The sequence below is a fragment of the Thamnophis elegans genome, chromosome Z, assembly GCF_009769535.1.
Source record: "Thamnophis elegans isolate rThaEle1 chromosome Z, rThaEle1.pri, whole genome shotgun sequence".
NCBI lineage: Eukaryota > Metazoa > Chordata > Lepidosauria > Squamata > Colubridae > Thamnophis > Thamnophis elegans.
The window spans coordinates 105,401,051-105,418,218 of record NC_045558.1 but is presented as its reverse complement, the minus strand read 5'-3'; the positions used below and the strand labels follow the sequence as shown (position 1 = coordinate 105,418,218).

The 17,168-nt window shown below is 40.2% G+C and overlaps 1 protein-coding gene across 1 annotated transcript in view; it reads right to left on the bottom strand.

Annotated features, from left to right (window-relative positions):
* Window positions 1-17,168, bottom strand: part of G6PC3 (glucose-6-phosphatase catalytic subunit 3) — a 29,955-nt gene that overhangs the window by 12,743 nt on the left and 44 nt on the right. The window contains exons 2-4 of the mRNA XM_032237896.1: window positions 11,124-11,354; window positions 8,347-8,453; window positions 4,470-4,560 (exon numbers count right to left, since the gene is read on the bottom strand). Coding sequence (XP_032093787.1) covers window positions 4,470-4,560; window positions 8,347-8,453; window positions 11,124-11,344 — 419 coding nt within the window. The 5' untranslated portion in view covers window positions 11,345-11,354. The remainder of the gene's footprint in view (window positions 1-4,469; window positions 4,561-8,346; window positions 8,454-11,123; window positions 11,355-17,168) is intronic.

Here is a 17,168-nt window from a genome sequence, read left to right as displayed (position 1 = left end):
GCAAGAGCCAAAGGAGACCAGTGGCCCTGGGCCAGCTGGGTCCACAGCAAGACCCCCCAGCCATAAAGATTTACATCAGTGGTCACCACGAGCCTCTGCGGTTCCTTGAACACACACCCTTTAGACAAGGCTGGGGAGGTCCACCACTTCAGGGGGAGTCGCACTTGAGGAGAAACCTCAACAGGGAAGGTGGAAGCACTACGCCTGCTTCTCTGATATGGGAGTAAGAACCATTGCAGGGTCCTAGCATGAAGCCTTGCCCAGGGTACAAGATCTATACATGAGATCATTTTGCCTAACAACTGAGATAAGGTGACAATGGGGACGCGCTTCTCCTTTTGTACCTGGTGAACTAGCTTCACCAGACTAACCCTGCGATCTTGCGACAGGAAAACCATTCCCTTGGCAGTATCTATGACTGCCCCCAGGTGGAGCAACCTAGTAGTGGGCCTCAGGTGGCTTTTTTGAAAATTAATAGGGAACCCATAACTTTGCAGGGTCTCCACAGTCAGGCCAACATCCTGCAGAGACCGTTCTGGTGTCTCTGCCTGTAGGAGGATATAATCCGGGTAACATTGTAATCTGACCGAGATGCGCCGCTAGGGCCGCAGTACCATTGTAAAAGTTCTGGGGGCCAACACCAGCCCAAAGGGAAGAGCCCTATACTGGTAGTGAATGCCAGGATAGGAAAACCTAAGGAACCTCCTGTGTTGGTGAAAAATTAGTATATGCAAGTAGGCCTTGGTTAAATCAATGGAGGCCAAGAAATCACCATCCCTGATTCCTTCCAGGATCTAACGAAGGGAAGCCACCTTGAACCTTTTATACACCAAATAGTGATTCAATCTTTTAAGGTCCAGAATCACTCTCCACTTAACCAAGGCCTCCAAGAAGTTGGATTAGAATCCCATGCCCCTTTCATCTTGCGGGACCAACTCAATCGGCTGGATCTCCCCCAGGTGGGCAATTGCCTGATGCATGAAGTCCCTCTTCATTTCACATTTGGAAGATGTGAAAGTTCTGAAGAAGTTCGTGGGGATGGAAAGAAATTCCAGCCTCAGGCCAAATCTAACTGTATTTAGAACCTGAAGGTCAGAATACACTCCCACTGGTCGTCAAACAATGCCGACCAGCCTCCAATGGGAGCTGAGGCCAATTTATTTGTTTCTGCAGAAAGGGCTTCAGCTCGACCTCCGAAAGAACTGCTTGTTCTGAGGCTGAAACCAGGACCTGTCGCTGTAGGAAGACCTATTCTGTCCACTGTCCTGGCATGGCTGAAAACCCCTGGGCTGGTAATTATACTCATTATCTGAGCCCCTATTGTTAGGCCTACGTGCGTTCCTGCTTTTTTGCTGTGGAAGGCAAAACCTTACGTTTGTTCTTATCTTCAATAAAAATCAGATCCAGGACCTTGCCAAACAGGTTCTTCCCCATGTATGGGCCGCAGCTAACTTCCACTTTGCCTTAGCATCCACCTGCCAGTTCCAGAGCCATACCATCCTCCTAGCTGAAACAGAATAAGAAAGAGCCCTAGAGGCAAACTTAGCGGCATTCAAAGTGGCGTCCACCAAAAATTGGGTCGCAGCTATGACCTTGCTGACGTCTTGCAGCAACCTCACATCGTGTGAAGGCATCCGCTGCTGCATTTCTTCCAACCACATCAACGTGGCACGGTTGAAGAAAGATGCAGAGGCAGCAGCCTTATTCGCCCATGTTGCAGCCAGGAAGGTCTTACGAAAGGCCAGTTCAATCCTCTTATCTTCTGCCTTCAAGTTGTCCGCCACATCACTCGCGACCAGGGAAGCTGGGGATGCCAAGGCAGCCATAGGGGCATCCACCCTCGGGACCTGCAGTGCTTGAGAGAAATCAGGCTCCATATTATAGAAGCACCTATCATTCCCACCTAGGGTAAGGAAATTACTTGGCTTAGCCCACTGCTTCTGGACCATGTCCAGAAACAATTTCAGAGCCGGAATCTCGTGCTTCCTTGCAGCAGGTTCCGCAAAGAACTCCCATTTCCTAGGGGCCTTTTTGGATGTCAAAGCTTCAACTACCGATTTCTCCTCCTCCTCCTCCTCCTCCTCCTCCTGCTTCTCCGCCTCTGTCTCAACAGCTGCTGTGCTCCTGGCCTTGAACAGCAGAGAATGAAACAAACCCAGGGAAAACAAACCCCTCAAAAGCAGGAACATTGGGCACCAAACCCTCATCATGAGAGACCTCCAGTTCCTTCTGCTCTTCATCCTCCTTGACGGATATCTCACTCCTCAGCGAAGAAGACACAGCCCTCTGCGCCCTGGGCTTGTTTACACCTGGCCACCATCAGCTCCACATCTGCCTGGTCAGAAGACTGTCCCTGAAAAGCTAAGCCATGAGCTATGGCCTGATGAAGAAGAGATTGAATGTTACCAGGCAAATCATCAAATTCACCCTCAAAATGGCTGGGCCAGTCTTTGCTTCTGTGCTGGTCTCGAAGTAGGTTCTAAGCATGCAAAAAGGTGACAAGCAACACCCTCTTCGTCCACCTCCAAAAGAGGAGGAGAAATGGAACTAGCCCTTGGAGAATCAGAGAGCCTGGGGGAAGATGGAGAGGGGGACAGTTGCACTGCCCTCAACACAGAAGGGGACCTCGGAAGGGACAAAGAGGCCTTGTCTCCACCATTCTACCTGGACTTCTCTGCCCCCCCCCCATCCTCCTTGCTGCCATGTGTTGAGCCACCCTGCTTAGAGTTGGATCAGCCAAGGAAGCCTTCCTCTTCCTGGAGCCTTTCTTGTGAGAGGAAGAGGCAACTTTAGAGGTAATTTCACCTGGGAAATCGGCCATTGCTGCACCCCCCACAGATCGCACATGCTAGGCCAAAGCCTGCTAGAAGAAACAAGGCCCCCTGCTGCTCTCAAACGTGCGACCGTGCTTGCAGGTGCCAGCAGCCAAAATGAGCTCCGTGCCAGCAGAGAAGTGCAAACAAAATGGCCACCATCTTGTGACTCAATAAGGCAACTCAAAATGGTCACTGCCCCATGGCCTCAAACAAAATGGCCACCACCACGAGAACCTCACGAAGATGGCCATCGTGCGGGAAACTTCAAGATGGCCACCCCCAGGGACAGTAGTATGCACTGGAAGCCATTTTTCACAGGACGATCAGGTGAGCTCCGGAAACACCCCGAAAGCTGAAACAACGCTGCCGCTCCACAAGCTGGCGTGGATAGCACCTTGGCTTCGCCAAACACAATCACTGCCACGTGGAAGTGCCAACACTCACCCAATGCATCTTGGCATCTGCAGCGCTGCCGAAAAGTCTGCCTATGCCTCTGATAACCAGGAGGCAATCGAGGAGCTCCCAACTGATCCAGCAGCAGCTCGGCGATGTGGCAACAGGCAGGAAGTCACAACAAGTGCCTGATAGCCGGCGCAGCCAGAGCCGCTCTCCCTGATGCCCAGGGAGCCTCCAACAACAGAAGCAGAAGACTAACCAAACCAAAGAAACATGGCAGAACAACTTGGAGACCAAGTCAGCCACCAATCCAGGAAAACCCAAAAAACAACAAAAAGTAGGTAAAACAAAAAAGAAACCACTTAATTAAAACCCCAACTCACGAGCAAACCAAAATTGTGTCTCTTTACAGGCAAGACTGAGTTGGAAATGGAGCCAAGCAGGAAGGAGCTGGAGGCATGGCTTCAGTTATGACTCAGTCTCTTGGGCAAATAAGGACTGAACAATCCACTTCTGGACCATCCTGCGCCTTCAACTGAAGAATAAGCTATGTACATTACCTTATGCACCAGAAGAAAAACCAGAATATGTATCAAAATCAATCAGACATGTACCATTTCAAAGAAATAATCCATGGCTCCAATCTCAATGCAAATAAAATTCCAAATCTTTGCCTAGCACATGTGTATGATGTGTCTTTGCCTATTTTACAACATTGTGGTATGGAAGGGGTAGGGGTATGCCTAGTCTTGGTGGAAGCACAAGTTGGAAGGACATAGATCTGGATTTGTTGATAGTTTTGGTATGATTTATTGCACACTGAAACAGACCCCTGAATTCTTTAGCAATGATAGGAATTCTACAAAAAAAGGGCGGGGGGAACCTTTAGAAATTTGCACAAGTTTTAATAAAGTCAATTCTGATTTAGGGAGAAAAGTTCCTATACTTTTTTGTACTTCTTTGAGGAAAGAGTGAATACATCAACATGTAAACAATTACTGTAAGTCACAATGGAAGAATTGTCACGATGGCAGTATAGAAAATATGTGGTGGTGCAGTGATTAAAATGCAATATTGCAGGGTAACTGTCCACTGCTAGGAGTTTGATCCTGATCAACTCAAGGTTGATGCAGCCTTCCATCCATCCAAGATCAGTAAAATGAGGACCCAGATTGTTGGGTGCAAAATGCTGACTCTGTAAAGCGCTTAGAGAGGGCTGTGAAGCGATATATAAGTCTAAGTGCTATTGCTAAATACCTTTTAGAGTTCTTGGCTATCTGTCTGGCCAGAATGCTTACAATTGGCCACAGGGCTGCACCGGTGATCATACAGTGGCCAGAAGGACTGCCTGTAAAAAGAAAAAGAATTAAAATCCCTCTGGTTGCTAGTGATCATCCATGTAAAAGAGAAAAAATAAATTAAGAAAAGGTAAATAATTATGTCACATAGTTACACAGTGTTATTAAATTAATGATCTATGGGTAGTCCTTAAATTACCACCGTAATGGAGCCTGCCTATCATGGTCGTAACTCATCTCATTAAATGGATTGGGTCAGATGACCAGCCCAATTTTGCAATCTTTTTCGTGCAGTGATTGTTAAGTCAACCGAGAGTTTGCTATGAGTGTGGTTTTAGACATAAAATAAAATAAAAATCAGAAGTACTGTATTTTCCCACTATAAGATGCATCAGATCAATAAGATGCACATTAGCTTTGGAGGAGGAAAACAAGAAAAAAAATCTGCCTCTGACTCCCAGCATCCATCCGGTATTCATTTGGCTAGCGTCCCTGCAGCAAACAGCCTCGTCAGCGTCAGCATGTTATTGAGGCCCAGCACGTGGCTCCATTGCGCCACTCGCCACCACTATTTGCCACCACCTCACTCACTGCCTACTGCTGCTGCTTGCTGCCTATTGCTACCGCTAATTGGCGGTGGCAGTGATCAGTGCTGATTGGTGGTATTCCAGGAGGCCAATCGAATCACCGATCAGCTGCTCAGCAGCGAAGGCTCCAATGTTTCATGGCGACAGCAAGCAGTGGCAGCGGTGACAGGCGGTAGAGGTGGTGACACCAACCCCCCTCCTCCCTACCACAATATTCACTCTATAAGATGCACAGACATTTCCACCCACTTTTGGGGGGGGGGCAATTGTGTCTTATAGAGCGAAAAATATGGTAAATGCCGTTTTTAGTCAAAACCATTGCAAAATGTAACCATGGTCTGTAGCACACAATTTATAGCTATAAACATTGTGGAGTACCCAAGTGCAGTCACATGACTGCAGGGGTGGCAGCTGCACCATCAGGGCTTCAAATCCAGTAAACACCCCCCTAGAGATAGGTCCGTTGATCATAAGTTGAAGACTACCTGTAAAGATAACAGAGAACTTCTGTTATCATGTTAAGTAATTATTAATTGGTTAATTTGATTATTTGATTTTAATGATATTAATTATTGTCAACAAATTCAAATGGGAAAAGGTTCCATTTAGATGGGATAAGTTGAAAGGGAGATTTTTAGTTTTAAACAACAGAGATTCAGTCTACAGCAGGGGTATCAAACTCAAGGCTCAAGGGCCGGATCTGACCTGCGGGGTGCTTAGATCTGGCCCATGGGGCCACCCTGGAAACAGTGAAAGACCAGACCATGGTGCCTCAGCCAGTGAAAATGGCGTTTAGGAAGGCTTCAGGTGGCCCTCATGAACTCTCTTTTCGCTGGCAGAAGGTTGCAGGAGACCATGACAGGCGAAAACAGAACTAGGGAGCCCATTTTTTTCTGGCAGAGTGCTCGGGTCACCACAGGCGCCCCTGATATGAGTGACAAACTGGCCAGCCTCCCCCTCCCCGCCCCAAGGTCAAACACAACCCTGATGCAGCCCTCAATGAAATAGAGTTTTACACCCCTGGGTCTATGGAGATCCTTAGTCATCCAGGTCATGGTTGTCCCAAAGGTGCTTTTTCAAGAGGCAATTGGACATTCTGGGTTGTTGTTGTTTTTTGAAGACATTTTGCTTCTGATCCAAGAAGCTTCGTCAGCTCTGAAGTTCTTTCCAGAAAATCTAGTTGCCTTTTGAAAAAGCCCCTTTGCGACAACAGAGATTCAGACTGAACCCTGTGCAAAAAGCAAAAGACTTTCTAGGAAAACTCAAAAGAAGAATTGGAGGAAAAGCAAACAGAAGTGACAATGACAGAGGTAACTAAACAAATGCCACAGCAGATACAGGTGGACACTGAAGATACTATCACAGTGGGCACTTACACCAATATTTTAGAAAAATAAATACTTGTTAACTATGGATTACAAATGCTTAATATGTAAAAAAAAGGAGCAAATGCTCCTCAAAATAGAAAAAAATATAGTTCTCGACTTACAACTGTTTGGTCAATGATGATTTGAAGGTATGAAGGTCTCAGTCGCGCAATCACATGATTGCAATTTGGGCGCTTAGATACCAGTTTTGGATTTACAACCCTTTGCAGCATCCTGTGGTCACGTGATTGCGATTTGCATGGCAAAAAACCCTCCACTGAGGGAGCTGGATTTGCTTAATGACCACGTGATTTGCTTAATGGCCACATGATTCGTTTACCATCCGTGGTGATTTAGTTAATGAAAACAGTAAAATGATCATAAAATTGGGTCTGATTATGTGATGACTTGCTTTACGACCACCTAACATAACAAAAAGTCCAGCCCTAATTCTGGTCACAAGTTGAGAACTACCTGTACTTCATTATTTGGAAAAGTTCAACAAGGTATGATTTCCTTAGAAGAAACAGATATTAGAAACAGATTTTTTAAAAATATAAAACAGGAAAAATGAAATTCTAATTTTGGGAATTACTGATTAAATACATTTCCTATTATATGTACTAGCTATTTCTATAAGTAAAAGGTTGAAACTATTTTATTATTTTTATTCTGCTGCACTGAAAAAAGTTGGAAGTTAATGCTTTCCCTCCTTTTTCTTCCTCTCATCCCACAGTTCTTTCCCTTTCTTTTTATCTTCCCCATTTTTTTAAATCTTTGTTCTCACTTCTGTTTTATACTATGATAAAAACAATTAACGTATTTTTCGGAGTATAAGACAAACCAAGGTTTTGGAGCGGCAATTTTTTTTAAAAAGTGGGTAGGTAGAGGGATAGAGAGGGAGAGAAAAAGAGAGAAATACAGTAAATAGGTAGGTGTTTCTCCTGGCACAGCACTTGATCAATGTAATTCTCATCAATCAGTTAAAGAACTTTCCAAAAGGGAAAAAAAGTTTTTGCATTCTGCAAACCTCCTAAAAACGGCCCATTTTTCACAAAAATGGGCTTTTTTTTTCAAAAAAAAAAAAAGGCATGAATAGCCTTGGGGGGGGCTTGCAGAATGCTTCTGTGGGTTTGGGGGGGGCAAAAACTAGCAAAAAATGGCCTGTTTTTCACGAAAACGGGCCCGGTTTTTTGTCAAAAAAAATTGCATGCATAGCCTTATGGAGGCTTATAGAGTGCTGCTGGGGGCTGGGGAGGGCAAAAAACAGCCTGTTTTTGCTCATTTCTGCCCTCCCTAGCCCCCCAGGAGCTCTCTAAAAGCCTCCATAAGGATATGCACAACCATTTTGCTGAAGGGCGGGGCTTCAGGAGGCAAAAAATGCTGTACTCGGTATATAAGACGCACCCAGCTTTTCAGCCTCTTTTTTGAGGAAAAAAGGTGCATCTTATACTCTGAAAAATATGATACTCAGATGGGGCTAAGACTTTGAAACTGGGAATATATGGTCCAAATGAAGACAAAAAATAGCATTATAAAGATCCTATAGGTAAAGCATTGAACTTTCCATGTCAAAATTGGTATTTCCTAGGAGACTGGAATGAGGTGATTTGGATGATCAAACAATATAAAAGTATGTTGTCATTATTCTCACAAAATGAGTGTCATGAGAAAGCCTTGCCTATTAACACAATAATTGGCATGGTAGGCACAGCCAATCTGGAAACATTGATTGACCCAAAGAAAAACAGGTTGAAATTAAAAGTAAATTAATGACACCATTCAAGAACCTTACAGGACAGTATTTCAAGAGTGTGGGGAGAAGGTAACATCAACACTTATTTTCTCCAATTCCTATTTTCTATTGGACTGGATTACCAACCTGGTCCTGTTTCACAGCTGGATGGGAATTGACGGATAAAAATTTCCTTCTTCTTGGAAAATCCAGATTCAGAGATCCACCAGAAGGGCCGTTCACCAAATAACAACCTTGGAAATAGGAGGAAGAGGAAATATACCGTGTTTCATGAAATGTTCTGAAAATAAGGCCATGCCACATTTTTCGGGTGGGCAAAAATATAAGCCCTCCCCTGAAAATAAGCCCCTTGGACAGCCCCCCCCCTCTGACCAGGCAGAGCACTGGTCATCAACCTAGCTGTATCCCGAAGGTGTCAAGCCGCAGGAACCGGGGGGGAGGCAAAGGTGTTCAAGTGGCTTGGCAATACCCCGAAGTCAATTAATGGCACTATGCCTGGCTGGAAAAGGGGTTTGCCGGGTGGCTGCTTGTGAGCGTGGTCACTTCATGGCAGCTGTGTTGCGCTGCTGCAACAGTGCAACACAGCTGTTCGCCCCTGAGGCTGTGCCTGGCTCTTCGGAAGCCCACCCGAAAGAGAGCAGCCACCCAGCAACCCCAAAACAATAAGCCCTCCCCTGATAATAAGACCCAAGCCATATTTTGTGGGCCAAAAGAAAACAAGACCCTGTCTTATTTTCAGGGAAACACGGTATATAATTAAGAGCTGGGAAGAACAAAATCAAGACTTCCAAAATGCTAGGAAATTTAAATTTACTTGCCATCTTATCTACTAGTTTACAATTGACAACTTTTCTTGTTCTAGTTTTATTGATTGATTAATTTGATTTATATACATCTTTCTTCTAAGAACTCAAGGTGATATACATTAGATAGCATTAATCCAATATTTGATAGCACTAATCCTCACCCAATATTTTGCTACAACAATCCAATGAGGAATATTGGGCATAAAGAATGCATCTGGCCTACAGTGATTAAGAGACCTTTCAGAACTGAAGGTGAACTAGAATACCAGTTTCACAAGTTCTAGAAAATACTTCAAGCCTGCACCATTCTAACTAAATATTACTTTTTATCAGCGTAAGACCACTGACTCTAATTTGTATTTTACAGCAGAAGGATTGCAAGCTTTTATGAAGGCAGAACTATCTGCAACCAGACATTGTTTTGTTAATTTCTACTGGGCTCATCACAGAGAGAATCAGGTCTCACACCTATAACTAACAGGTATCATAAGAATAAAGAGGACAACAGTTTCCAATTAAATCAAAGTCTCCTTCACATGCTATATGTGCTTCATTTACAAACATGGGAACGCACACATAGAGCTCTTCACAGGCCAATGAAGTGCACAGAGTGGCGGCAAAGGGTGACTGCCAGGTAGAATGCAGGCAATATGTCCACACTGCTCTTCAACCCATCTACAATCCTTTCTAATGCATGGGTGATAGTCAACTCAACCTTTTCTTCCAAAAAAGCCCTATTCATGTATATAGGCAGTCCTCGACTTACAACAGTTCATTTAGTGACCGTTCAAAGTTACTACAGCACTGAAAAAAATGACTTACAACCATTTTTCACTCGTATGACCTTTGTAGTATCCCCATGATCATGTGATCAAAATTAAGATGTTTGGCAATTGGTCCATACTTATGATTGCTGTTGTGGCCCAAGAACATGGGATCCCCTCCTGCAACCTTTTGACAAGCAAAATCAATGAGGAAGCCAGATTCACTTAACAACTGTGTTACTAACTTATCCACTGCAGTGAATCACTTAACAATTATGGCAATTAAGGTTGTAAAATGGGGCTAAATTCACTTAACAAATGTATCAATTAACAACACAAATTTGGGGCTCAATTTTGATCGTACGTTGAGGACTACCTATATACACAAACTTGTATTCCAAGTTTTAAGGACTATTATAGTACTATAACTCATCTTTCTCTTGTTCTTATAACAATTCTATAATTCTGTAATTCTTTATCATGGACAGAACAAGAACATTTGTTCCATTAATGAATAGTTCCAAATTTGTTCTAATCCTTGATATTAATTCCTCTGAAAGGCAAACATATTTTGCTGCTTTAAAATTCTATTAAACTCCAGCAAATTGAACACTAATGGACTGTTGGTTAATAACTAATATAAGTGCTACTGGCTGCAATTCAAGCCATCCTATTCAAACACAGTGCAGCATGGGCTGAAAGTGGAAATTCAGAGTGTGACTTTGAGTGAATTATTTTTTATGAGTCCAAGCTATTACAAGATTCCTCACATAATAGGCTTCAAAAAAAAAGGCAGGCTATAAGTCTAACAAATAAATCAAATATTCCAATTCCTTTCATGACTGATTTTCTGCTTCTCCTCACCATCCAGAATCACTGAATAGGTTCTTTCATCTTGGGGTTGTTTAAGTAATTACTTTAATTTAAAGTCAGTTCTCTTATATATTTGATATTTGCTATGTGAATGCCATTTCAGCCATAAAAGCATTCATTTATAAACCATGAAAAGGAGTTCTTCCTCTGTATAAATTGGAGCTAGCTCTATAAAATGTCCTCGGTGCAGAACAAAGTTTATGTTCTGTGTTTAATTCCTGGATGTTGACTCTTCCTTCTATGTCACAAAAAGCTGAATCTATCATTCTCCATCTTACAAAAGCACAGAAGTTACTGTCTTACTGTAGAAACTCAACTTCCAAATAATACTTCCCTTGTTCCTATGGGTTCTTTCTGGATGCCAAAAATTGAATGGCTAGGTTCCAAACATTCCAAACAGTTCACAGGAAAAAATCCAGTCTAATTCTGGAATATTCTTTTTCCCTTCATTTTTCCTCACCATTTAGACGTCAAATTTAGCCATTCTGAGATTAGGCCCAACCACAGCACTGTCAATCCAATCTTCTTATCCAGCAGGAAGTAGGCAAGAGGGAAATAAAATATGAAGACACATTTGGGATCTCCCAAAAAGGTTACCCAAAGCCAAAAATCATCCAGTCCAGGCAGAGCACCCTGAAGCGTTTCAGCAAATTGGACGCCGCTAGTGTAAAAGATATCCATGGTGGTGAAACTGAAATAGATGAGAAGAATTAAAATGTGTTTCTGACAAACTCTTGCTGAGCCAATGCCTTTGCAATGCAGAAATAAAGCAACAAAGTTGTTCAGGAGATAGTTAAACGATTTCCATAACAATAAAGAAGCAGCACATGATGATGCAAGCTCTGCTTATAAGCCAATCTGGCCACATTTTAGATGTGTGAACTTCAGATTTCTCAGCAATAGTCATCTGAGAAGCCATCACTGAAAGTCGGAAAGGACCTTGTAAAATCAATGACAAACACCAGTAGCCGTTTTGTATCAAAACACTTTGCTGGGAACCTTTCTCTTGTTATCCTAGTGCCACAAATGGATACATGCATACCCTATTAATAAACATCCATTACCCTTTAACATTCATATACTGTCATTTCTTTCTTTTCTTTTTTCACAGACTTTGATAAAAATGGGCAGCTATATAAATGAATAAAATTAAATAATAAAATTAAATAAAAATATAATCAGAGAGTTGGGAAAGATGACGTAGGGCAGAAATATGCACTTAATAATCCTTTATTATTTCAAAAATTTTCAGTGGATATGATGCCATTATAGGACTACCTGTATAGTGTAGGGTATAAAATGTCAAGATGGCAGCTGGGGCAGTAGGACACAGTATGATCAAAGCCACTATCTTGGCCTTTTTTTCTTTTCTTACTATACTGCATGTTGCTTCTGTTTCCATTATAGAGTTCCAAAACTAACTTTAAAAAAATCCCAAAATAGGAGACAGGAGCTGATGTCGCAACGGTACAACGTGCAATCTCGGAGCTCCAACATCACAGGCAATTTTTTTTGCCACTAGACGGTCCTTTTGGACCGAAACCATCCCAAAGAGACGGTGACAGGGAAGAGTATGTTTTGTTGATCTCAGGGACATCGCAAAGTCCCTGATTGATCCAAGAGAATCTCTTCTTGCTGGCGACAAAAGCCTAGCCAAAAGCTGCTGAAGTTGGGACAGCTCCGCAAAGGGAGGAAAGCCGAAAGAGAAAGTGTGTCCATCTGGTGAAGACTTTTTATTGTTATAAAAGAGTCTCCCCCACAAAAAAATCAAAGCTAAATTAAACTTGCAAAGAAAAGAAAATAAGCGGTGAAATTAAGCTATATTGGACAGTGTGTTATCCTTTTTTTTCATTTTCTTTTATGGATGGAAGTCTTGCAAATATTTCCTACTTTTTAAAGTGAAAGTATTGGTTTTTCTTCTATTTCTTTTTTACCTATGGATTAAATCTTTTTCTTTATTTTTATAATATTGATTTGGATGGGTTTTTTTCTCTTCATTTTGCTCCATTTAAGAATTTTGTTTCTTTTAAGTCTGGAATAAAAGAAGATATAAAAGGAATATAAAGAGGGTAGTAATATCAGAGGGAAAAGAAGTTGCACTGCCACTTGGAGGTTGGAGGTTGAGTCCTGGAAATATTGCTTTCTTTTTTTTCTCTTTGATCATTTTGACTTTGCACTTCAAAGGCTTCAGCTTGTTTACAGAATAGATAAGGAGAAGAGCATGGATGCTCTTTGGATGCTTCTTTGGCAGCTGGAGAGAAGTGAAAACAAAACCTTGTTTTGAAACTAGAGTGGCAGTGTTTACTAGTTTCAAGAATGGTATAGCACCAAAAATAAACCACAACATTACAACAGATTATGTTTGAAATTCAAAAATTATTAGAAACAACAGAGAGAATTGAGAAGAGATTGGAAAATATAGATTGTAATGCAGTGAAATTTGATGGGAGAGTTGAAGATATCCAGCAAATGGAAAACGTGGAGGTTAGAGTCCTAAAAACCCAGGGGAGAAATGAACAAAGAGGCAAGATAATTGTGGATACTGATGATGAACTGAAAGGGAAGATAGATGGAAAGGAGCTCTACCCCAGATTTCAAGGTATAGAAGAAGAAAAAAGAGAAGAATTGATGGATTCAAGGAGAAAAACTTTGACAAAAGCAGTACTGATCACCAAAGATAAGCTGATTAAAGAAGCTGACGGAGGGTCTCAAGATTTTATAAGATATGTAAAAAGCAACAAGTTGCAAAGAGAAGTCCACACAAATTTGATTAAGGAAAAAACCAGAAGACTTATTCCACAAATAGCAAAAGACATAAGACTGCACTATTACTGGAAAGACACAGGTTATGAAAACTAATAACAAAATATTAGTCAAATTTAGTTAAAATTAGAACATTATGTTAAAAATGAAGTGGATATAGATAGATAAATAATTGATAATGATAACAATGTACACACATATATTGGTTTGATAAGAAGAAATTTGGTATAAATTCTAAATGGTGATCATGAAAGGAAGTTTGGAAACTCTGTTATGTATGAAAGCTTATAATATTTTAAAAAAGAATAAGTTAAGTTTAGTTAAACTCAGACCTCCCCCCCAAAATGAAATGATGACGGATATTGTTAAATAAATGATTGATAATAATAATAATGTAATATTTGTATTGACATGATAAAAGGGAAATTGGATATAAATTGTAAACAGTGATTAAGAAAGGAGGTTTAGAAACTTTGTTATTAAACATAATTAATTTTTATTTAGAAAGTGTTATAAAGATGTAATGGATAATATTGAAAATAGATAACAGAATGCCATCATGTGGTTTTGCTTTACATTTTGGATTATTTTATATAAAGGGACGTAAAAACAATTATAGTCATATGAAGATTGAGATATGATGATAGTAATATATATAAATATATTTGATTCAAAATATATAACTTGATATGAATTGTAGGTGTTGACTGTGGGAGGGATGCATGAAAGCTCTTTGTAACCAATTGACACACTTTTTACTATTTGTAGTAGAAGATATTTTTGTGATGTTTGTTGTGTTTTGTCTGTGTTTATTCAAAAAAAAAATATTTTAAAAAATCCCAAAATAATGATACAAGCTTGTAGAAAAATATGGACAAATATGAGCTAAATCACAGGAACATGCCTAAATCACACAAACAAGAGTGGAAAAGAACTACATCATGATGCAGAAATAATATCAGTAGTTTAACACAGTTGGAGCCTAAATTAATTATTATGTTTAAAATAATATTTTAAAAACACTTGCATTCTCCTTTCCCCACCAAAGATGTCCAAAGTGGTTAACTATAGGAACAAACATACCTTTCTTTTGTTTTTAGTTTTTTAAAATCCTATCAACTGAAATATAAAATAATCAGATTATAAGGACTCCACATATAAAAGATGTTGCAGCAACCAAGAAGATTAGAAGCAGAAAATAGCAATGTGAGAAGTAAAACCATCCAAGTGAAAGATGGGCACAGAAAAATCCAGTTTATTAAATTCTATGGAGAAGATAATTTTAGTTAGAATACAGAGTATTTCTTGAGGGCGGCCAAGAAGGAAATTCCATTCTAAATTTGGGTCTGGAAAGCATATAGTGGTCTTTTCTAATTTGGTAGCATGAAGATGTGTAAATATCCATTATACCCAGCCACCATGGATTTATGGAAGTTGGAAGAAAAACTGTCTAGTAAGCCTCAGGCTGAGAAAGGCTGTATTAGAAATGAAAACAAATACCTTGAAATATACTTTGTTTGTTAAAGGGAGTCCTAGAAAAATGTATTTCAAATAGCTACGTAGTTCCAGACAATGTATTTGCCACATAATCAATATATTGCAGCACCAATAGTACCAATAATAATAATAATTCATCATCAATCAAATACAAATGGCAGCTAAACTTGGAAACAACTTACATCTTGCGATGACATCAACATCAACATCTGCTATCCCAAGTCCTTGGTAAGGACTCAATCGGTGGACAAAAATGCCAAATCCAATCTGAATATCAGGCTGACTAAGCAATGAACCATAATAAAGATTATTTATTTCATGTTATTGTCTTTATTTTATTGTTAAAACAACCCAACTATCCAGGGAATACAAAATTAAAACATAGAAGGCTAATGAAGCCACAAAACTGCACAGCTCCTCAAACAGTCAGGTTGTTATGGCCTATGTGAAGGCCATGCAGGTCTTGGAGGAAAAACTATTAAAAGTGGTATCTTCTGGAATAGTGTTCTCTCCCCGCTCTCCCACCAGAGATAAGGAAAGAACTGAAAACTTGACTTTAGTTCCACCCAGGTCTGAGGTTGATGTGTTATTGGTTGTGTAGAACTCTTATTTAGTTTTATTTGCGTTGTTCATAAGATTGTTTTAGTCTGGACTGTTCATTTGATTTCATCTTTTATCTGTTTTCAAGGATTTTCCAGAATTTGTACACTGCTCATAGTCATTTATTATACAAATAATGAGTAATAACTATTCCAGGGGGATGGAAAAGTGGCATAGGATATAAGCTGCATGCTGATTTGATTGAACTTTTTGAGATGGGTCATAGAATGGAATGGAAATGGCTTTGAACAGAAATATTCTTCTACTAAAGGGAAAGATTTCCAATAGGAGAACCCTCAAAAATATATCTTCATCCTATTTGATTCACCTATAAAAAAATGCTGCATGTCTTCTGTCCTTGACAGACCATGGAAGAACAGACCTGGAAACAGATGTTTTCAATAACTACCTCAGGCCTGTGGAATATGTAACCCCATTAAATCCATATTATCCCCTACACAACATTTTCTGGGGCAAGAGATCATGGTGTAAAGTGAGCATTTAGAGATCAAGAGTAGATTTTATTAACCCTCATCAATTTTTAGCTGTGGCTCCACAAACAATTTTTTCTAGAACAGAATAAAAGTCTTCAAATGTTCTTCTTTCATTTGACAAGCTAAAGACTTCCAACCCAAATCATTTCACTAGTAGTTTATGGCTGATAGCATCCAAAAATCTAGAGATTTCAAGGCTGGAGAATTAGCAGGAGGAAACAGCTTTGTTTTGTTCTATTTACAGATCTTCCTCTAGGCAAGTGTTTCTCAACCTTGGCAACTTTAAAATGCATGGACTTCAACTCCCAGAATTCTCCAGATATCTATATCTATATCTACTATATCTATATTGGGACGTGCATAAGTGCACCAGTGTGCCTAACATCCCTGTCCTAATGTACCCATTTATTTGTACCTATTTCCTGTGTTCTTATTCATGTTTATTTTATTCCTGTTATCTTGTATATGAGTGACTAACTAAATAAAAATAAATAAATATTACAATCAATTATTCTAGTTGTTCAAGCACTATCCCCAATGATGGCTTCAAAGTAAAGTTCAAAAAACTCACAATCGCTCACAAATAATTTCAATTTTGAGAAGCTGGGGGGAAAAACACAGAATTACATACTTAAAGCATCACAATTCAAGGACAACTTTCACACTAGGAACTTCCCGATTCTTCTGATGCTTTCAGTACACCACCGTAATGATTTCCGGCATCCAGAAGTCCTGATCTGGCAAACCTGAAAAGTCTGCATTAGCCCCTCTTCTCCTCAAACTACTTCCAGGATTTCTGGGAACAGATTTCTTGAGGGCAAAGCAACATAATCCCCTAAAGGGCAATAAGTCACGCATAAGCTAAATCGAACATTTTTCATTAGGAATACAAAACACGATGCTAGAAAATTTTCATGTGCTGACTGGACGTATATTATATTACTCCCCCCACCTTCCCCAGAGCACAATAATATATACTAAATAAAGTTTTAAAACTATATTTTAAGCATTATAATATTAGAACGAAATATTAATCAACTATTCTTTTTAGCTCCGTTTCTGAATTTCCCAAGATCGATTTCAAAAGATTTCCCCCTTTCTCTCTCTCTCTTTTTTCCCCCCGATTTTGTCCGCTTTCACCATTGCTCTTT